This window comes from Seriola dumerili, unplaced genomic scaffold (genome assembly GCF_002260705.1).
Source record: "Seriola dumerili isolate Sdu_G_001 unplaced genomic scaffold, Sdu_1.0 BDQW01000189.1, whole genome shotgun sequence".
NCBI classification, from domain to species: domain Eukaryota; kingdom Metazoa; phylum Chordata; class Actinopteri; order Carangiformes; family Carangidae; genus Seriola; species Seriola dumerili.
In genome coordinates this window covers 1198885-1223090 of record NW_019174444.1, presented here as the reverse complement: position 1 = coordinate 1223090, position 24206 = coordinate 1198885, and the positions used below count along the sequence as shown (strand labels likewise).

General features: G+C 40.8%; 1 protein-coding gene across 2 annotated transcripts in view; it reads right to left on the bottom strand.

Annotated features, from left to right (window-relative positions):
* The window catches only part of LOC111227516 (carboxyl-terminal PDZ ligand of neuronal nitric oxide synthase protein-like), a 191876-nt gene extending 171303 nt beyond the window's left edge, over positions 1-20573 (bottom strand). For both annotated transcript variants that reach the window (XM_022753040.1, XM_022753042.1), the window contains exons 1-2: positions 20186-20573; positions 19680-19751 (exon numbers count right to left, since the gene is read on the bottom strand). In XM_022753040.1, coding sequence (XP_022608761.1) covers positions 19680-19751; positions 20186-20290 — 177 coding nt within the window. In that variant the 5' untranslated portion in view covers positions 20291-20573. The remainder of the gene's footprint in view (positions 1-19679; positions 19752-20185) is intronic.
* Positions 20574-24206: the final 3633 nt, after the last annotated feature.

Genomic DNA, 24206 nt, shown 5'->3' with positions numbered 1-24206 from the left:
TGTGAAGTCTTGAGTAATGGCTACACAGTGTTTTGTGAGGTCACACTGACCTTGACCTTTGAACACCAAAATCTTATCAGCTCATCCTTGAATCCAAGTGGACATTTGTGCCAAAGTGGAAGACGTTCCTTCAAGGTGTTACTGAGATATCGTCTCCATGAGAACAGGACGGACGGACAGAAAACCCAAAAACAATATGGCTCCAGCTCTGGCTGTCGCTGGAGCAGAGGCATAAAAAAGTCATTATCCTGAGTCATTGCTTTCTCACACCAAATGTGCCATTTTTCTCAACTGAGTCAGGAGGCACTGTGACATCCTCACATAATTAGGAATGATGGTTAAAACACTAATCAAGCTAATTCATGCTTCATTGCTCTTTAATTTCTTTGTCAACATACACACGTTTTTGCACAGATTGTGGTAATGTCAATCCTGCATCTAAAGGATAAAGGACTGATCCTTGTTTGCAAAAGAAAAAAAAAAAAGTTTTTCCTCATTAATATGTAAAGTTAAGCAGCAAATGCTTCACCATATAAATGTCTCAAGCTTTCGATTTGCTGAATTTGATGTCACAGTGTTTGCACTATATTGAATTTATTTATTCAAGCACCCCACCATAGTAGATTCTGCCACCATCCAAAAACATGACATTTCCATAGTTGCGTAAATTATTTTTACCTTTCAAAAACAACAGTGACTCACTAAGTGCAGGTTGCAGCTCCAACCAGTTCTTTCTCAAAGCAGACTTAAGCAGAGCAACAATGGTGTGTTTTCATCTGTGTCAAATAACATGATCTCTTCAGTTATAGTTCTATAGAGTATCTTTTGGTCTTGGTGTTGTATTTATGTGCCCTATGTTTTTATGTTTCTATATCTTTATGCATATATCTGCTGCATACCCAATTGCCCCATTGGGGACAAATAAACATGATTGACAGAACTCTAATTCTCTGCAGCTCAACCCCTGATCTCTGAACAGCAGAGACTGAAGATGCTGATCAATAAATTTTGTCCATGTGGACTAAAAGATCCTGTGCCCTGAAAGGTTTCCTTGTTTTTCTAATGCATATCTAACTCCATAATTTAAGGCTGGCACAAGTCTCTGGCTGCTGCCTGTCACGTATTCCATGTGTCACTTTTAATGATTAAGCTAAAACTGTGAGTCATTCTCCAAGAGACCAAGTGAACCAGCAGAAAAAAAAAAATCAAAGACAATTACAGCACAACAAGCAGCAACAGATTTGGTGGAAAGAGGCATTACAGTGGCTGGGTTGGCTGGACAGAGGTCAGGCTGAAGCACCATGGTGAGGAACAAAGTTATAATTGGACTTTCAGGATCTTTCAAAACTGTATGATCCAACTCTTCACTAACATAGAGAAACAGAGACGTGTGGAATAGAGAAAACTGCAGGTATGTCTGGTGTACAGACATATACAGAAATCAAATGTTAGCTTCTGGGTTCATCTCAAAAGTCTCCAAAGCTGCTGAACAAACAGGGTGACGGCGATGTTTAATTCATCACTTTCTAATTGTGGTGTCACTGTAAAACAGTCAGAGTGTCTGCAAGTTCCAGATGATTTGAAGCTCGTTAAAATGAAATTCAAGAAACTGTTTTACCATTTATGGTTTTGTATCTTTGTCATTGTTTAAACACTGAGGCTGCAGTGGCCTGTTGCTGAAAAAAACTGGCTGAAAATCTCAGAGATAAGAAGTTAAAATCCAGAAAAATCCAAATGTTGCAAATAGTTGTTCATCTAGCAGCAGTAACTCTGCAGACAACAGACAGAAGGAGCAGAGCAGCAGAGTAGGTTAAGGACCACATCTCCGAGTAAAGTTCCCTGTGAGTCCAGTTTCGGATAGTCCGGGATAATGTATAGCTTTGTGTACTTCTCTGGTTTCATCAGAAATTCTTCTACGCCAATTAAAGTCTGTGTGATTAGCTCAGATCTACAGAAATTTATCACAGAAAGATCCAGTGAAGGAGGAAAAGGGAGAAAACCAGACCTACTAAAATTCAAATATGTCTGGTGTCTAGTCAGAACTCTAACCTCTCTGTAGCAGCTAACTTATACAGAGGAAAGTGAAAAAAGAACTACTGTTTAATGTGCCAGTTGTTCCATTTCATGTATTGTTCTACAAATTGTCATTAATTAATCCTCTGTTTACTATATGATTCTTGCAAAGTGCGACACAGGACATATGTCTCCTGATGGATTTTGTTGGGCCAGTCCAAGTCAAAAGTCTGGGTCTTAATTTTATCCCCATAGTAAGAAACGCAGCTCATGTTCTCAGGAGCAGACACAGGACCACAGCAGGCAGCATACATCTGTCTATCTAATCTAACCATACAGACAGAGTCTGTTTGTGTGTATGATCATAACAAAGTAAAGAAACAACATTTTGATTTTGGGATGGTTTACATTCACTTCAGGATGGTCACAATTGTTCTGGGATGGTGTTGAAAAGAAGTTTGTCTGGAACCCTGGCTACATGCTGCCTTAACTCTTAGAGACCGACAGAACCAGCTAATGCAAGCGGGTTGCAGGAATAAGGCAAACGAAGTCAACAACTCTCCTCTACAGAGTTTTTCAGGATCTAAAGAGATGAGATGAGATGAGATGAGATGAGAGAGGAGAGTGAATAAAATGTGGAGAGTCAGGGATGAAATGAAAAGGTGAGACATCGCTTTGAGCTTGTATTTGTATTTTTCAACCTTTCCCTACCTGGCAGCACTGGTGGTGGTGGTGGTGGTGGTGGTGGTGTGTGTGGGGGGGGGGGGTGGGGGGGGTGGGGGGGGGGGGTGGGTGGGGGGGGGGGGGGCGGGGGGGGGGGGGGGGGGGGGGGGGGTAGGGGGGGGGGGGGGGGGGGGGGGGGTTGATGGATGACCTCCATGCTACTTTACCCCCCCAAGACTAAACCAGAATCAATTAAGCACCCTGCCCTCCTCTAAACTGTAAATGAGACAATCAGCAAGATATACATCCTCCTCTCCTCGCTCCATCTCTGACAACGTGTACGGCAGAAAAAAAAATTATGAGTGTGTCAGGCCGGGTGAAGAAGCATGGCGAGGATACAACAGTTACAGAGATAAGTGAGTGGGGCCGATATTCTTGGCTGATACCAAGACTGACATCAAACCGTTCAGTCACTGTCGTCCCTCTCTGGGTTGGAAATAGGGTTGCAATGATTATCATCAGGTAATCGCTTTTTCATGAATTTATTGATTCTATTTAACTTCTTTTAACTTCTCCCAGAAACCACAGGTCTAAAGATTGTTTTTTATACCTGAAGCTTTACTTAAACAATGATTAATTATCAAAATTGCCGCTTAATTAATCATTTACTTGTGTGCTGTTGCTTTGTTTGCCTACAGTATCAAGTCAAGTAAAATCAAGTCAACTTTATTTCGCAGCTTGAGCAGAACAAAGTGCTGTACAAAGGACAATTAAAATGACTAAAAGTGATCCAATCAGAAGAGAGGAGGCGTCTCTGATCCTCTCTTCTGATATTCAGTGTCTGAATACAGGCTGTGTGCATTTCTCTGTGGACTGAGCGCTTTGATACTTTCACAGTATTAATATAGAACCTAGACCTGATCTATAATGAAACAACACATGGACATCTACCTTTATACCATATGAAGCTTTAACACATGTGGGAATTACTTTAAGATTCTGAATAGAACTGAATAGATTCCTCTTCAAGAATGCATCACAATGTAATCATACTGATATAATTATTATCATTACTACCAGTATTAGTAGTCGTAGCAAATAACATTTAAAATGCCAAAGCAGTTGACGGCATAATTACCTCTAAGTGCTGCTATATGTCATTAACAATTCTATTTGATTATAACTACCATCACAGATAAAAACGTTTGGTACAGGTGTTAAGATGTTTTCAAAACATAAAACCAGCTCAATACATTAATTGTAAAAACCTGATTTTTCTTTTTTTTTTTTTTTTTTAATAAGAGTGCTTGTTTGTATTGTTGCTGATCAACTGCCAGTTGTTGTTGCCAGTTAAACTGTTGTTGTTGCCAGTTAAACTGTTGAAACAAAAACCAGGAAATGTTAGCAGAAGCGTCAGCAAGGGGATGGAGACTTAAAGGGAGGTGGAAATAAGCAAATAAGCAATAGAGTGAGATGAAAAAAGTAAGAGAAAAGACAGAGAACAATAATAATGGAACAAGGAGTGTCTGTGGAATTGGGGTGGGGGGTCCTGAGGAGGAGTTTAGTTTATCCACATGGTGGCTGTGGGTAAAGCAGGGCTGAAAGCAGCAGCCAGCAGCTTTAATGAAAATGTCTGTGGAGGAGAAAAGGTTTCATTAAAACCATATTGGAGGGCAACATCTTTTCATCCTTGCAGCCCACACACACACACACACACACACTCAAAGTCACTCTCACTCTGGACAGCTTACAATCTCTGTAACCTCCCCATCATCCCATTTCCTTGACTCTCTTTCATCTGTGCTGATCTAAAAGGCAGGGGAATCATTTGAAGCAATAGGCGGATGTGCTCTGATACTCTGCCCAGCTTGTCCAATTTTTCTTATTTTGTGTGCATGAAAAAATCTTACACCCATGTGGCAGCAGTTACAGCTGGAGGTGGAAACCCTCACAAGAACAGAGGGAGTACAGAATTCAAGACAGCTGTATAGCATTTAATGTTATTATTATGCCACAGATGTAGGATGGAGATGGTGATTTCAAACAGTTATTAAATTGACTGTCAAACAATAACAGTGATTTCCAATCATAGAAAAGACGAGGCTCAAAAAAGACATTTTAAAGGGGTTAATGGATGTGGGGATCACTATTTGGCAGACTTGAGTTTGACTAGAGGAAATGCAGAGGATTTGAGGGGGATAGTTGGAGCAAAGGACAGAGGGGGTAAGAACTGGGAGCACCAAAACACAACCAAGGTTAGGAGAAGTGGATAGGCTACTGGAAGCATTAAGATACAGCAGAGGGAAGCAGATAAGGACAGGAGAGGCGAGTGCAGTATTGAGACGCAGCCGCAGAGAGGAGATAGGAAGAAGGATGGTTGCAGTGGCCAGATAACGCCGAGGCCCTGGGGCTGATAGATGAGGGCAGCTCCAAGGTCAGCCTGGGAGCGGCAGATGACTGAATAACATTATAATTCAGGGTGTGCCGCTGAGTGTGTGTTTTCATATATCCACGTCTGTGAGTTTTTACAGGATGAACAGATATAAATCCATGAGCAGTAAATGTAAACTATGTTTTTTTTGGATGGTTTTCAAGTGTTTTCCACCAAAACTCCAATATAACAAAGGAGAAGACAGCCAGAGGTGGCTCATCAGTTACAATCAGTTATTGAGAGAGCAACACCAAACACAACAAACAGCTGGAAACCAGTTTCAAAGAAACATCCGTAGCCTGACTATCAAACGACTCCAAAAACATCAGGCAGCATAGTCCAAGTTTTCTGAGGCCAAAACAAATGCCCTGTGGGTAAAAGTCCAATATTTATCTAATTACAGTTTGTCCTCTTTTCTGCACTCACAACGTCCAGCTCAGCCTTCAGTGATTTACTCAAAGTGATGTTCGCCTTTATCTGCTCTTTATAAGCCTCAGCTTTTGGGACATCTAAGAGATGATGACGTACATATTCATCATCTCAACTCAAAGTGACATCACTGGGCTTCACATTATCTGTTTGAAGGTGTTTTGAGAACCAGTTCTCGGACCTGCTAACTTGCTACTTTTAGTATGTGTTTTCATTTTCACGTGAAATGGTAAATGATAAAAACATCTTATGAAAAAGGGCCGTATGTTAACTCTTGGTCAAAGAATGGAAAGCCTCTTCTGCGCCCGCATCATCTCTGGCTGCCTTAAAACAATTATCATACAGGCTGGTTGTCAAGGTGGAGGAGTATCACTTGGGGCGGCTGTGGCTCAGGAGGTACAGCAGGTCGTCCACTAATTAGAAGGTTGTTGGTTCGATCCTTCTCTGAAGTTTAAGGTCCCTTATAGTATAAAGGTAGATGCCCATGTGTTGTTTGATTATAAAGCAGGTCTAGGTTCTATATTAATACTGTGAAAGTATCAAAGTGCTCAGTCCTCAGAGAAATGCACACAGCCTGTATTCAGAAACTGAGCCTTAAAACCAGCCGTCAGGACCTCTGTGACTTTGTTTCAGCAGTAGATTAGTTATCTAGTAATAAATACTAAGAACTGTAGTACTACATTGAGACGATTCTCTTTGTAGCAACAGGTCTGTGGCTCTATGACTGCTTTGTTGTGATATCACAATTAGTGGAACATCTCTGGGCCATTAATTCATAACTAACTAATTATCACTTGGACCAGTTGTTGATATAAAGTGTCAGTTAACTGACTGGTGCACCATAGGTTAATATGAAAATACGCACATGCTCTGTGTGAATGAAGCAGAAGAGTCAGTGTGGCTGAGAGCTGAGCTATGAAAACCATGCTAAATATGCAGGCATACGGAATGCAAGGACGGCAAGCTCTCCAACAATGATTGAAACTACACTGAGGGGGAGGGGGGGGGGTGGCAGAGGATCATAATGAAGAGAAAGAGAAGGGGAGGAATGAAGAGGGAGGAAGGACTCGAGAAGAATGAAGAGGAGAGGGGAAAAATACAAAAAGGGGAGGAGTAAAGGGGGAAGGGGAACAGAGGGAATGAAGAGAAAGATGAAAAGCGAGAGGAGGGGGAGGGATTAGGGTTAAAAGAGGAGGTAGAGAAGATAAGGTACAGGGAATAGAGAAGGAGAAGGAAAGCTAAAAGATGAGGTGAGGATGAGGCAGCAGGAGTGGAGGATAGATATAGGAAGAGAAAATCCAGAGAGGTAAGTAAAGAAACAGATAAGAAGAAAGGATGAGAAGACGCTAAAGAGGAGGTAAAGTAGAAAAAGCAGCCAGAGGGAGGAGTTCCTGAACAGTTCCTGCACATCGCTGGATGTCTTGATTCTCCACCTGCTCCTGAAGGCGATCATAAATAGTCCACTTTCAACTATAAAGTGGATGCTGTGCAGATAATAAAGAGGCCAATGAAAGTGGAGGGGTGCAGGCCTTAAAGGGAGGGGAAGCACTGAGGCTGAAAAGATTGCTGTAGGAGCAACCCTGTGTGTGTGTGTGTGTGCGTGTGCGCGTGTGTGTTTGTGTGTGTGGTCTGTCGGTGAGCGGTGTGTAATCCTGTAAAACTGTAGCCGGAGGTGCCAAAACCTCTTTGTAATCTCTGTCTGACTGCTTGTTCTCCTTAGATCTTGCCCTCTTACCCTATATTTGCCTAATGGGCGATGGTGCCGAAGACGCACCAGAGACTGCAGCTTTTTAATTCTCACCGAGGACAGAAGGTGAAGGGGGCGAGGTTAAAACAGAATGCAGGAGGGACACCTCTGACACAAGACAACCTCAAAGCCATCCAGACAGCAGTTACAGACAGCAACAGCAATTAAACACCAGACACTGAACGTCTGCACCCTGACACCTCAGCAGGGACACCTCACACTTCTCTCACCAACCAGACACACACACCGACTCATGCCACAGTCCACAGACCACCATGGTTAGCGACAAGACAGTCACAGGACAAACTCCACAGTGGTTTTAACAATACTGGGAGTATTTGCATTATTCAACAAAACACTGTTGTCCCACCCCAAAGACATTTAATTATCAATTATATTAAACGGAGAAAAGCAGCAAATCCTTATAACTGACAAGCTGGAGCTGGAAAAGATTTGATTTTTTGGTTTGATAAAGTACGGCTTCTATCATTATCCACTTAAAATTTGTTGCCAAACAATTTTCTGTCACTCATCTAATCGATTTAACCTCAGCTAACATTTCAACTGAGGAAGTAAGCAACATGGAAACACACACTTGTTGCAACTGGGATTGTAGCGTATCCTGCACTACAACACTACAACATGTACATGAGCTCAGAGAGTAAACTGTTAACTGACAGGGACCTAATAAATGATCATTGTATTTTAAGACTCAGCTCACTGACTCCCTCATTGATCACTTCTCTGTTCTGCAGAAAGAGCAATAACATTTGGCTGCTGGGCTAAATTGTTCATTTCTTAAACTGAATCATTCAAAAACAAAGCTTACATCACATTACATACACATACACATATAAATACACATACTGTTTACACAAAAATGTGACTCTCGAGGTGACACACTGACTGTGGTGGAAAAAGGGAATTAATTATTCTATTTAGTATTCAGTTTGGAAACAGCTCTAAAAGGACATTAAGATCATCAGTGATCAGTGAACGGTCAGACTAAACAGACTGAGGCCAGTCTCAGGAAAATTATATGACTTGAAACATATCTACTCACTGCTGTCAGGAATAAACACAAATCATATCATCATTATCATATAGAAGTGCACAACACTGACTGACTCAGTTCAGTCATTCTGAACTCATTTAGTGTTTAATAATGCATTACTATGGTTAGCAATGGTGAGTAACTTCAGGTGAGCGATGCTGCCATTAAACAGCAGTTCAAAGTTCTAAGTTCTAAGGTTGCAATCGCTCAGTGTGCGGAGAGGTGATCTGTGCCACATCATATGCAAAAGTTGTACTATTGTCAACTTTTTTCACCTCACACTTTAAGCCAAACATGCAGTCGCTGCGAGGGACTTTCACTCTGCCATGCAGTCCAAAAGTATTTCTCCTGAGAAATTTGCCTCTCTAGTCAGGATTGAAAACTTTTAGCAAATGAAACCCCAGCCCCATTTACTGATGTCGAAGCAGGTATTTTACTTTTTGACAGCTGATGGACAACACACTGATGTTCCTCTGAGGCAGACCCTTCCTCTACTTCTGAAAGCTCTCTCCTCTCTCCGCCAGCACGACCATGTCAAAGTTGCGAGCAACTCAGCGCTCTAACATCCCCCCTTACAACACTCCTAGATCACCACCGGCTCGCCTCCTGGCTCAGGGCACAAGCTCACCTCGTTCCCCAATTTATTGCTGACACTTGTGGTAGGGGGTGGAGAGTCAGGTGGTGTGTGGGGGGGCGATGCTTGTGCGATGCTGTGTCGGAGTGAGACGAAGACTCTAAGTGAAACACTGGGAAGGAATCCTGCAGCATCTATAACATTACATTATCTTGTCAGGGAGAGATGATGAGCAAGTGAAGCGCTGGGTTGTGAACAAAAGCATCTGAGAAACAAGCAAAAAAAATGGAGGGAGGGATCAAAAAAGGTTAAGATGTAATTGGAGTGCAGTTAATACTGCTGACAACTCAGTTTGAGGTCGATTGCATAGTTTGTCATTCCCAGCTTGGAAGCTGAGGAGGGAGGTGCGTGCGTGTGTGCTCTCCTCAAACAGGAGGATATCTTCATCATGCATAAACGCTCACACTCACTGGATCAGGATTAATTCCCTGACTAAACCAGCAGCAAATATACTGTGTATCTTTCAAACACAGATACAAGATCCTCTCTAAAATGCTGTTATAAGAGGTAAAACATCCTAAAAGTTTATGAAATCTACTGTCATTTATCAGTTACATATCCTCATATGGGGGAAATGAATAAAAATAAAAATGTCTACCTCCTTTTTTTTTAATTTATCAAGTGATTTCCTGCCTAGAGCAACATTATCAGACGCTCAATCCTTCTTCCTACGAATAGGAGAAAAGGAGAAGGGTCTAGTTCTTGGATATTTATCTCTGGGTTATTTAATGTTCCCGGAATTAAAATGTTAATAAAAATTCTGCAGGATGAGATATATTTTCGGTGGCACGGCGGACATTAATTATTAGAAGGGAGGGATCAAATTAAGTCGGTGTCTCCATTAGTTAAAGCAGGGCCTCACAAAGGCCCCCGCTGTTTCTGAGAAAAGAGCCTGTGAATCAGCCAAAGTTTCACTCGGCCTCTGATGAAGGGCAGGACAATGTGACAGGCTTAACAGATTACTCAGGGAAAAGGACGGGAAGAGAGGCCAGCCCCTGGATGATACCAAGAGCAGGGGAAAATGAAAAAGGTATAGGGGAAAGGAGTGAAGGTGGAGGGAAGAGAAAGAAATACGGGAAAGGGGTAAAAGTTCAAGCTGTGGGAGGCAAAGAGGAAGAGGGGTCAGGAGAAAAATTTCTTTATGGTCGATTTACAGTTCTGAGCTTCACTGGGGAAACTACGCAGGAGGTGTGTGTGCATACAGTCTATGTGTATATATGCAAGTAAAAAAAGGGAATAGGTTGTCCAAGACACAATACACAAGAAGCAGAAGTGTAGCCCGATATTAAAATGCCACTTTGTTAACACTCTCTGTTTCAAGCTGACGTACAGTTAAGATAGAGTATGTTAAAGACAACAGCGGTAATATCATTAATGCGATGTGATGATGATGACGAAGAACTGAGCCTGAGGCAGTTCAATCTACGTTCCAGCCTTCAGCTACGGTCATGAGCTCTTGGTAGTGACCTGGGTAGTGAATGAGATCCCAATCTGGACCCTTAGGGACAGCGTCAGGAGCTACAGGAGGAACAACCACTGCTCCTTGATGTTTAAAGGAAACGACCAAGTTGGTTCAGGCTAGGGCTGCACGATATGCAAAAAATAAATAAATATTGCAATTATTTTTGGTATTACAATTGTTATATGAGTCACGATTTCAGTTGGAATGATTGTTTTTGCTTTGAGATCACTTATATTCAGTTTGGTCTGGGAAGACCTCAGGATCCTCCAGGTAAAGGTTGGAGACAAGTAGGCTTGGGCGATACATTAACTTTTTTTCAATATCATGAAAATGTCATATACGACAGGAAATATTGCAATATTCAATATTAACCGCCCAAACCTGGAGACAAGAACATCTGGGCTACTGTACTTAGCCTACTGCCACTGTGACCCGGGCCTGGCTAAATGGGAGAAAACGGATTGGCTGCATTTTGTTTTTCAACAGTTTTCTGGTTAAAAACAATAATGTACAGTAATGACAGATAACAGGGAGTGAGGGGAGAGAGAGGGAACAACATGTAACACTGATCCGCAGTTGCACCCCAGCCACCTAATGTAAGATTCATTAGGTGCCTGACAAAGACCAAATACTTGATGAATAATGCATCTTAAATATTAAATTGAGTGTGTGTGACATTGAAGTGTTTCATCTGATTTTCCTGCGTGCTGTGTATTTTACTTTTATTGTATTTTTTTTTTTTTTACTTCCTTTCACTTTCACAGCTTCTTTTCAGATGTAACTCACACTCTCTTTAAAAGATGTGCTAGCATGCCAGGTTGCCTCCTGCAGCATCAGGCTGCATAAATCATATTTAATTCACAATTGAGTTACTTAACACTTTTAATTAAGCCTTTCATACTTGCGCCTTTAGCTAAGAGCAATTTCAATTTGCATCTTGTAGCAGGCAGCCGAGTCAAAAGTAGCTACAGCAGACGAGAAGAGAAGTTTTCAGGGTCTGACAGTTTCCCACTTTGACTCACCCTCTATCAGGCTGCACACATGTCATCTCCCAACAATCAGCAGCTCACCAGCCCATTTACTATCTGGTGAACAATAAAGCTAGTTAAGCATTAGCCGCTTTTCAAATACACTCGGCTTATGTAGGATTTAGAGCATGCCTCCTAAGCGCTTCGCTAACAGCCAGCCAGTACAGGAGAAAGTGACAACTGTGTAGATAAGTGATGAGTAACACATTAATGTGACTTACACAAATACCCATCATGCTCTAAAAGATCCCTCAATCCAATCACCTCCAGGGCAGGAGAATCACAAGCTGAGGAGTAGCAGGAGTAAAAAAGGGGAGGGGTGGTGATCAACCATGCATTGGTCATTATTGGCTCACTTTTTCACCTTTCAACTATGAGCTTGAGTTGAAAAAAAAGAGCCTCTGAGCAATGTTTCTGAACTCAGGGCACAAAAGAAAAAGCATCCCTATAAGAACACAAAGAGATGCTTCTAAGTAATCTTTAACGATATTCGAACATAAAAGAAGGAGGATATTTACACACTTCCCTACAGCAGGGACGAGGACAAACATACATTTGAGAGCATCTTCCCTCCAAGACAAACCTTACTGTCACTGTTTTCCTCAATGTGTGGTTGAAAATTGTTTTAAACACATATCTGTGTTCTGCACAGGTGCAAGAAAAGCAGGGCCCTTCATATGCTGATGTGCAGGCCCCAGGTGAATGTACACGTCTGGAAAGTGTGATAATAACCTTCATAGCCCAGCAGATGCTCCTGCTTTCTACCATGAGGGGAAATGTATGACTGACATTCATGTTTTAATTTCCTTGAGAAGTGAAATTTTTGAATGAGGCAGCAATGACTCACAAGTTAGACCAGAGGGCAGTGAATACACCACACCTGTCATCAAATGAGAAACCACTAAAAGAAAACCTATTTAGGAGTGACACAGTTTAACCTCCAACAATCTGGAAAACAACAGGCCTAGAAACCAAGACACAGACCTTTTAAAAATCTATCTGGCCATTCTTTTTTTATTTATTTTTTTTCATTCTCTGTTTCATTTCGGCGGTTTTCCAGTGAAAGTCACACATGGCTGAAATAATGCCATTTTATGTATTTTCTTCCATTCTCTCCAACCCTATAAATGCCCAATGAGCCTGGATTTAAGGCTCAAAAACAAATCCCAGACAAGGAGACCCTGTCTCTACTTTTTACCACTGTCTATTTCTACATCAACAGCATTTGGCATACAGGTTATTTCACAGTGCACACAGAGAGCATGCCAAGCTCTAAGACGCTTATTATTCTAAATGTTGATTAATTTGCTCATTATTTTGTTTATTCATGGATGAGTTGTTTGGTTTATAAATGTGACGTCTTCGAATTACTTGTTTTGACCAATCAACTGTCCAAAAGTTCAGTTTGCAATTATTTAAAACAGATTAATCGATCAGCTACCTGATCAGCTGACTAATGGTTTCAGCTCTAGTTAAGTTGTTATGCTGTTGAGGGTTTGGCTGCTAAGTCTTAGTTGTATAATTTTAGAGTAGTTTGTTTGATTTTGCCTGTTTTTCAATGTAGGTCGAATAAAGGTAGATGCCATATTACAGTAGTGGCACACAATCTGACCTGAAATAAAGCGAGCCCTCTGTTAACATCAGAAAGATTACGAGATATAATATTAAATAAAACATTAAGCTTCAGGAAAAGCAGGCTCTCACAGACTAAAGGCAATATATCTCATGAGTCAGAACACCGTTTTTTTTAAGTGACTACACTGACAATGAGACATGACTCTCTCTAATCCTTAAACAGTGATTGATTGATTCTAGAGCTCTAACATTTAGTTGGTCAATAGAAAGGTACTTAGCAACTTACTGACTAACTGCATAAATCTTTTTTTGGCAAAAAAGCCAAAGATTTCATGGTATCAGCTTCTGGAATGTTTTTTTACATTATACAGTAAATTAAATAAGTAAGAAAATAAAGTTGCAGCCTGACTGGTTGATGTTGTTTCTTCAGTTTCATCTAGATGAGAATATTCTCCCAAATGATACTGTTATCTGTTGCAGATAAAATCAAAATGCGAGCCACTTATTCAGAGCAATTTTAGGAACCTGATGACAAATGACACCCAGTGCCAGTGCTATATGGGGGTCAGTGAAGAGGATTTAATTCAGGGAATGAATAACCTCTCTGGTTGTAAGTGAAGGGCACCTTCATTTAAAGCACCACACTTAAAAAAGAAATGACAGAAAGCTCCATTAGTCAAGAGCCAAAAAATTCTATCAAGTATGTGACTGAAAAAAAAGTTTAGGGAGCTTTACACTTCTGTACCTGAAGCAACCATGTCTCATGGTTTCTAACATGATTCGGTAAAACAAGAAGTGCATGTGAGGTAACTAACAGGTGCAGATAGAAGCAGCATGAGAGGCTCATGAGTGTATTTCCTCTGACTTGACAGTGACAGCATTGGGTCTGCTGCACTGCTCTTCAGAGAGTGATTCAGACTCGCCTGTTACTCGGATGTGTTTAAACACACAGAGCTGCTACGCCACTGTTGCTGTGGTGAGAGGGGACTGTACAAAAGCATGTGAGGAGAATGGCAGCCAAGTTTGCCAAGCTCTTAATAAACTGAGGTTGGCTCTGTTCCCGTTTGGTTTCTGGCCGCGTGGATATATTTCACAGTAAACGCTGGTTCTATACCAGACACTTTTCCTATTAAGAAGGATGAAACCCCTTTTCAATAAAAAGTCCAACTTTCTACCTTTAAAAAAAAAAACAAATGGTATTGTATTATAAAGACAACAATGGCTGAAGTTGTTGTCAAGCAACAATTACCGACAAGACCCCATGTTCAGCTGAAGAGAAAACTTGTAAATAGCCCCTTTAAGAAAAGCCTATTCTCAAAATCTGAATGAATTCAAATCATTTTCAATATCCTAGCTGTGGTGAATAATTACACAGCAACTGAAGCTGCAGAGTATGACACGACTGTGTGCTGATGAAATAAATTCAAACCATGAAGTAAAGGGGGAAAAAAGCCCTGCGTTCAACAGCAGCGTAGATAACTGATGAAGGAGAGTGTTTGATGTCTTTCTGAATGCGAGACACCTCTGCTGAGAAACACTTTTATTAATCCAGGTGGATTAATTGGACAGACGCACAGCTTCTATGTCTTGTTAACATCAGTCAAAGTCAGGCAGGTTAATTACAGCTGCCACTCATTAAAAAGGAGATATGTGAGATAGTGGCCAAAATAAAAACCACTCCAGCTGACGCTTTCAAGAATCAAAACTGTATCATGATCGTCAGTTCATGATTCGTTTCTACTTCATTTATTCTTCCTCTATCACTCACTAGTTCTGTATGAAAACATCCTTGTGAGGACTTACAAATATGATTGCCAGTATAAATGTAGGTAAATACAGCCACCGCTACATAATGAGTGTAAATACTGTATGAGTGTATTTTCCTGTGTACACAGCAGATAGATGATAATATGTAAAGTGTAAGTCAAGGGCCCGAATGACCATATAATTACTTCACTGAGTCATTCAGCTTAGCTTAGGTAATAGCACTGCCTCGCCACAATGATTATAGCTTGTTCATGCTAATGTGATACTGTATTGATCCCTGCTGGGACATTTTAGCAAGACGGATGAATTAAGTGTTGTGTTCAGTGATGTTCAATCATTTGAAATTTCACAAATTCCTTGTTAAAGCAAAGTTTTTTGACAATTAGGTTAGGTGCTCACAATTATGAATTTTGGAAACTGATTCATTCATCCCCTAATTTTTCAGATATTTAATTAAACCTTATATGAATTTCCACAAATGTACTATTTCATGATGTATGTAACAATATCATAATTAGAGCTGAAACAATTAGTCGATGAATCTGTCATCTGATCAACATGTTCCACTCTTTTTTGACATTTTATGGACAAAGTAAATAATCAATTAATCAAGAAAGTAGTCAGCAGATTAATCAATAATGAAAATAACAGTTAGTTGCAGCCCCAGTCATGATATAAAATGTAAATGTTGACACCAAGTGTTGACATTGATCAACATTGTTGAAGATGTGTTGTGTGAGGCCCTGGGGGTTGATGTGTATACATCACAAGAGCCATTGGATGTAAGTGTTAGATGTCAGTCCCAGGGGCACAATATGGTGGTCAACACTGCACAGATCCCTACCACCCACCAAGAGAGAAACTATCTTCAAAGACACTGTTCATGTTATCGCTCTCCAATGATCCATCATTAAACTGATGTACTGCGTGATCAGACTGCCTTCTATATGTTTCTGCACTCCAGAGCTCAACTCATGAAAAGCAAAAAAGGACCATGGGACATGAAAATGTACAGTGAAATCGAGACTAATGAGCTTCCACATTGTTTTCTTATCGTCAGTTAGAGTTAGGGTTGACGTTAAAAAGATGCTCGTTAGCTGCTCAGTGGACACACAAAAGGTCCTGGTCCAGTCCTGACAGCTCAAGGGATGGACAATGCATTTCCATCTCTCTCTTTTTCCCCCCACTCCAGCACCACTGCTGTGCTCTTCCAGTCTCCAGGGACGTCTCCTCAGACACATCTAATCTTCTCATCCCATGCTGTTCAATCTTCCTACAGTCAGTTAACCCAGCAGAGGAAGATTAATGAGAAATTAATCTCTTTAATTCACTGGAAAGGTCTCCTCCTTTTAACCAGATAAGCTGCGACCAGACTTCGCCAGACGATGAGAATAATACATTTAATTTATAAAAGACCTTTATATTACACTGTACAGCATGTTCACCTTTGTGTGGACTCCAGCTGACAGCGTTAAAAAAAAGCAGAGACGAGACAGCCAAAGCACAAAGAACAACAGCACTCAGTGTGCAATGATGAGTCCATCAATCCTTTGGCTGTGGACAGAAAATGAATCAACAATATGTGTTGAAGTCACCTCGTAAGTCATTTATGAAGCAAAAAGGTGGCACATTGCTGGTTTCAGCCTCAATTATTCTTCTATATGCATTTTTGAAACTATCTTCTGACATTTTAGAGACTAGACTATTCACTGATTTATTTAAAAACAAACTAAGACTAATCAATAATCAAAGTAATAATGAGTTGTAGTCCTAAACACAATTCAGACACACTAGTAAACAAAAGTAGTTTCACCAAGTGAAACTTAAATTGTAGTTCCATCTTTGATAACGTGTTTCCTCTTTCATTTCTGGGAACAGTAATAAATCATTCAAGAACAACATGCACAACAAAACATGTGTGTATGTATCAGTGTGTGTGACTGCGTACATGTGACATCAACAAAATCACACCAGATCCTGCAGCGCCGTGCTTCACTGTAGGTGTGTATTTCCTGCTTTGCAATGTCATTAGGTTGTTATCAGCTACTGGCTTACAGGTGACTCATGCACACAATGAACAATGACACCATACATCGACCCGTGTGCCTGGCAACCAGCGCGGCGCTCTGACTGACTCTGCGAAAGAGGGAGCTGATAGAAATCTTGGAAAAGACCAAACACTACGGGGAGCATCATTTTACAAAATTTTCTTTCAGAAACTCCACAAGCCATCAAAAGTGACATGAAAGCGTAAACGAGAAACTCGACGAGTCTGCCCTTCGCCGCTCCGTCCCTGATGTAGAAAATGGTACACAGACCGTGCTTGATGCAACTAATAGCAGTGTCAGCTTAACTTCATTTGAAGGGAAGAAGTTTCTGTGGCGACATTAAGCTTCTGCCAGACTACAAGATTAAATGAATTTACGTCTTCTCTGATTCCAAAAGTTTATACCCACTTCTTGTAGTGACAGAACAGGTGTTGTGAGGCGTGGAAAAGCTTTCCAGTCTTAGTACTGACCATCATAGATTAAAAACTGTCATTTTTTTCACCATGTGAGTAATATAGTCTGTGCTGTCATTGTTTTGATGTACCTGCATATTCCTGTTCATTCAGCAGACAGAAGTAGAAGCCTCTGATTTGTGCCTTTGTCAGCAAACACTCCAGCACTTTCTGTAGCTGCTCCACAGCACAAACATCCAGCAGTTTAGGGGATAAACACCATGATATTGATTCACATCATTTGGTTAACCAAATCAAACTCAAACAGGAACAAATCAAATGTATTACATTGTATGAAACCGTATGAAACATGGCGGCACTACAGTGTGGTGTAAGAAGGGAGCTATTTTGATGTCTCTGGCTGCAAGTCATGCTACAGAAAAAGCTCATTTTTAAACCAATTCACATCCATACTGTTTACGGCAAGACAGAAAGCATTTATATTTTTTTTATTCTATTTTTATATTTATATTTTCCATTTAATCACTAAATACCTCACCACATATGATGAATGACTGTTTTTAAGCCCTAATTCTGCTGTTTTCTTTTCTTTCTCAATAAGGTTTCAAAAAAGGTGTACACAATCCATACACAGAGCCAGATTCTGAATCAGAGTCAGATTAAACGGCATGATGCAAATAATCTCAGTTTGTAATAGGACAAGGGAGACTCAATGTAGACTGTTACACCGTCTGCAGATTACTCCCCATCTTAGACATAAATTGGACCACAATAAATCTGAAATGTATGATTTGTAATGCTGAGGTTGGGAGTTGAAAAAAAAAAGAAAAGACATGATATGCAACTCATATTTGCCGAATCATATCAATACATAATTAAGGTTTTATTTTCTCTTCTTTTCTTAAATCAACATTCAGTGTATATTGCTTTGGCTTTCTCGGGGCCCAACTAAAACAAATGGTTTCAGAGCTCCTCCAGAGGCTTTCCAGTGTGACCTCCCCTCCAAGTTGGATACCTGTGGTTTCCCTCGATTGTGTTGTCAAGCCAGTGTTGAACCATTTTCACACTAGAGGAGCCAAACCAAAGTCCGTTTTTTCCTGCCAACGACAACAGCTGCCATGGCAGCACGCTGGGAGGTCCGCTTTATAGGAGCGGGTGACTTCTCTTAAAAGGGCAATAAGAACGCTTCGCACCTTTTGCACAACTGTGCACACACATGTATCTTAGAGTGAGTGTCCTGCTGGCATGATCCTCAGCACATAACAACAAATACAGACTTCACCACAGCAGCCACTGACTTTGCTAGCCTGCAGTCAGGAAAAGCTAACTGATGGTGAATTAATTCCTTAAAAGCTGTAATCTACTCCTTTACAATTATTAGGTGATAAAATACAAATAAATTGTGTACTGGTGTTGCCCGTGTAGCCATATGTGCGTTCTTGTACCTGAGGTCTTGAGGGGATCATTGATTCAACACAGCACACCTACCAGTTCATCACCATAATCCTCAAATACCTCTACACCACTGGCACAACCTATATTAGGCTGCTAAACCAACTGCTGCCAAGCTGGCAGACACACTGATTAAGATTAAGTCTACTCTCAGGAGCTGAAAAAGCGGCACATCTTAGGTTTACATAGCAGAAGAGAGGGAGCGAGAGGGAGAGAGAGTGATCACACTCCAGTGCATTACTTCAAAGGAAACTTCAAAACCGTGATGGAGCACAAGGGAGACCAAAACCTCCCGCTAGGCAACCCGAGTCCGAGTACAGTACAAAGTCTGCACACATTTCAACTCTAAGGTGCTTTCATAACTACGGCTCACACCATCTCTATGTCTGAGTGATAACACTGTAGTTTGTGTGTCCAATCGTCTGTTTCACAAAAGTTTATGACACATTTTGGTGATTAGTCATGCCATTCTCTGAGGCTTCTGTGGGAAAGGTCACCAAGAAGTCCAGCCATTAGTCAAATCACCAATTCATGCCTTCAATACAATCTTTTTGGACCCCACTTTATATATTTCACAATTCAACTGATCAAATGTCTCTATCAGAGGATATTTCCCAACGCAAAAGTTCACTTTTATAATTATGGTATTTTCTTAAATTCTGAATTAGAAATAAAACTCAAACCACAAGCACTTCAGTAGTGTTTCAATCCACATATTCACTCCCACAGTCTCCCATCACAATTAACTTAACCAGGGTGGACAATCAACCAACTCAAAAAGTTGCCTCTTTCCTCATATAAGTTGCTGTTCAGTCAATCATATATATGCCGAATAAAACAGTGACATATAGTTAATCCAAAACCACCTCAGACCGTACTCTGCCAGATTTACTCATTGGCTGATAAACGAAGATGTGTAAAATTGCAAGATTTTATATGGACTTTTGTCAAGCTTTCACTCACTCGTATTCTTCTCATCGCAGCCACGATCTCCACTCGGCTGCTCGGCCGCGCCACATCCAGGCTGCCGATGTACTGTAGTCAGGAAGGTGAAATAAAAAAACACGGAAAGTACAACGCATTAATTGAATAATGTTAGTTGGCTTTAATTCAATTTGTATTCACTGAAACAATTCAATTGTCCACTTATGGTAAATTATTAACTAGGGCACAATTTCAATCTCTCAACTACCTATCAACTTACTTTACTTGCTAGCCAAATGTCCTTAGAGTTCGGTCTCAAAAAAAGTCGTTATTTCGGTTATTTCTCATACCAGTTTTGAATACGATACCTTTACACAATAGAAGAGTATTAACGTTGAAAGTCTGACACAGGCTGGCTTACAAAATATACGTTCCATTTAAATTATACGTTAACTAATTCGTTTTCAATAACAGACGTTAAGGAATTCGATTTGAATTCCGTTAACGTCTCACCGTCCACACTTAAAAGTTGCTTGTAAACTCACCTTTGCCTCGAAGTTGATCCCATGTTGGAACGCTTCCTCGTTGTGCAACGGGATCCTCAGATCATGTCCATCATCAACGAGGTTATACTTGGTTTTTCCAGGCATATTTCAAAGTATTTACTACTTCCACACAAGCAGAGGAACCGAGAGAATGTCAACGGGGGGAAACAAACCGGGTTGGTTTAACAGGGAGTAATCCAAGAGAAAACAATTCCAAATCCGGTCAGTACATGTTCTCCATCGCAGCGAACCGTCCCAGCACCGCAAGGCTTAGCTCACTACAGCGCCCTCAATAGCGTCCAAGTGGCGGCAACTACTCCACCGGCGAAACGGCTGCCCCGTTAATGTTTACCGTAATAGCTTTAAAAACACATGCAGACCAACAGAAACAGCGACATGCTTGGAGGGGGACAGTTGTATTTTCCCGACTTTTCCTGTGGTGAGTGTGGAAGTTGGTTGGGTCCTGCCTCCTGTCCTGCCTCCTGTCCTGGAGTCCTCCCTCCCGCCCCGCCGCCCTCTGCATAGAAGGAGGGTGTGATTGGAGGAGTCCGGGGATCCCACCTGTTTCCATTGGAACAGAAGCTCACCGTGGCCCTGTGGAGGAGGGGCTGAAAAGTCTGGTACCTGCCCCCATCCTTTCCCCTCCCTCCCACACACACACACACACGCACACACACACACACACACAATATAAGAATAACCTGAATGTCACTCATGCAAACTAAGGAGTGGTGTAGGTTACTGTAGATTCACATTACTATTCTGTCAACTTTGGTTTTGTTATTAAGAGTGCTACATTAACTTGCTATGTTTCAATATGCACACTGGGAAATTAAATCACCTGAAATTACCTGTTGTTTAGTGCAAAAGGAATTGCCTCTTTTTGCCTGAAAAAAAAATACTATGTCAGAAAATGTGTGTTTTATTCATCGCTGGTGAGAACATGTGGTTGTTATTTGCACACAAGGAAGTAAACGAGAGAAAGAAATGTTATTATGGCTTTTCAGGTGGGGTGAATGTATATTAATCACAAATCTCTGCTTCTGAATAAAATAAGAAGAGCAAGGCTACCAACTAGTGGCCATATCTGCTAGTAACTACCTGGAATGCGAGTAACTCCTATAGAGATATCATAAAAGATGAAAATGTATGAAATGATGTGACCTATTTGTTGCAGTTTTTTTCTCTCTTTCTCAGGCATATACTATGTATAAAATTAACCCACTGAATTTAATCATTGGACTTTTAAGGATTAAAGGCATTTCTTTTTAACCTAAATTTTAATATGAAAAGCTTAAGCAGCTTAGATCAAGGACTATTCACTACTGCAAAATAGCAAGAATCACCTGAGGCCATATTGGTTAAAAGAAGTATTCTCATACATCAATCACATTGCGTAATAAAAAAGATCTGTGTTTAAGTGTCTGTGGGTCCAATAATAAACAAAACACTGATTCAGAATTGCAGCAGCAGTGGTCAGAGCTACATTTTGAGATACTGAGTGTTTTCATCTTAAATATTAAAGATATGCCGACCTAAATACATTCACACAATTTAAACAAAGCGTGAGCATCTAGCATCTGGAATAAAAGCATCTCCTGTATGAGAGACCCTCCACAGACCACATTGATATGTGGTCAGGAGACACAGTAGACCTGTGCTCATGTTTAATGCAGTTGTCATGTTGTATAATGCACAGGCCATCTGCGTCACCCTGGGAGTAAAGATGCAGCGCTCCCCTCAAGGTGGTCCCAGGCGGGGAGGGAAGGGGGGAAGTGGGGCAGCAGTAATTCACATTCTCACCACCTCTTTGGAAATATATAAAGCACTGCTGCTAATGGTGACCTGAGGGCTTATAGCAGGATGATGCTGTGTATGATTCACTCTCCGTGGGTTCAAAATTGGCATCTGGCTACCAAATTTCATCATGTACCATTCAGCCCTCTTGATTATTGCTTTGCATACAGTCAAATTAAAACATAAACATCATCATTCATCAAAATTAATTCCCCATTTAGCAACTGAAGACAGACAAAATGACTAGAAAACAATAAGAGATGGTTTCCAAGCTTCAAATGATTAATCCTTAAATTTTCAAGCAATTATATTATTGCTACATTTTATTCTATGGATAGTATTCTCAAGGATATCTCCATATAACTGCTGTATTGCACTATTTGTCTTGCTCTCATGACAGCAAAGAAGCTAGATGGCAGACAAGACCAGCTGCTGTCTCTTGCATGAGGAATTATTGCTGAATACAACCAGTTCCCCTCTCCGGGACCCCAAGTGCTCTTAAGGCTCTTAAAAGGGATAGAGAGCAACTTAATCCCAGCCTGGTCTTCAAATACATGTGATCTTTTGATTAGGGTTTTGGATTTTAAAGCATATGCTTCCTGCATGAAGTAGGTTTTGGTGAACAGTGCACAAAAAAAGGTATGCTTTTATTTAAAAGCCGAAAGGACATACAAGGGTTTCATTGCCATAGCAAAAAAATGGGTGCAATACTGCAAGTCCTCCAACCCACTTAACCCTATCCTTGTATACATATGAACTATGCATACCACCCATAGGAGTACAACAGCAGCAGGCGTACTGGACCTTCATTGTCATGGTAACAGTAGCAAACATGCAGTTAATGTTGTGGAGCGGTCATGGTTTGGTTGGGTTTAAATGAGCACTTCCTTAAGGTTAGACGATGCACTAAAATTGTCATTGTTTGAGTGGATTAATCCAAACACACCCACTTCATGTTTCAGTTTGAAACAGAGCTAAGATTTCCTTTTGGTGCTAACTCCATTCAGTTTGAGGTCAGTGCATCAGCAGGAGCCCTGAACCTTGGGTACCCCCCCTGTGGCATCTATCTCAGTCACAAGCAGAAGCAAGCACAAACTAACGACTGTGTGTGTGTGTATGTGTGTGTGACTGTGTGTGGGTGTGTGTGTGATTGTGTGTGAGTCTGTGTATGTGTGTGTTTGTGTGTGTGTGTGTGTGTGTGTGTGTGTGTGTGTGTGTGTACAAGACTGCCTGTGCATACATACACACACAAGGTCTTACACATCTTGAGGGCTTCTTAAACTGAATTAGTAATGGTGATTTTTAAAGAATGTGGGACACACAACACAAGGACTAGATCGAGTTCTTATAGGAGAGCTGCAGAGAGGAAGACAGACAAGTGGGAAAAACAACAAGTCCTCCAACCTGAACAATGATATGCATGTACATAAAAAGGTTATACAACCTAGTGTTAATTAAGTAATGTGCGTGGATTGCAGCTGAATGACTGTGTTGTGTTGTGTTTGTGTGTTTGTTTGTCTTTACCGTGATTGTTGAGGCACCAAATGGAAAACTGAGGGTACAGTTGAAAGGAGACTTGTTCAGTGTAATGCTCTCTTGGCAATCTAACATTTGCTAATTAGCACCAAGATAGACCAAGAGCAGCTGAGGCTGATCTGGATGTCATTAGTTGCAGGTAGGTGGTTGTAAACCAAAATGCTTGATGGAAAATCAGGGGGTCATCAGAGTTTTTACAGTTCATCCCGAGGGGGACATGAACGTCACAACCTGCACTGGCAAAAGGAAAAAGTACTGGTTTGGCTTTTTCAACAGTTCAGAACAATAAAAACGGCCAGTGGTCTCCAGCTTTCTTTTTTGACTTATGATGCCCATGGATTTGTGGGTTCATTTAAACAATTTCCACAAGCCTGGAGCGGCGAATGTTTCCAGTATTTCTCAAGAGAAGATAAAAAATGTAGTTAAATATAAAATGACACTATTTTCTGTAACATAAGTGTCTGATGACCCGCAATTTTTGTCTAGAGACACCTTGACGGCAAGTTTAATAGCACTGAATCAAACTACTGACTGTGTAGAAAATATATCAGGAACTGAACAAAGTGTATGACAATGCCTTTTTGAAAATGTAACACAAAGCAATCTTCATGTTTTGCTCTCTCCCTTATACTTGAATAGAAAGTAAAATTTTAAATTTCCTTACATTAGTAGCCTGTTCGTATCCATT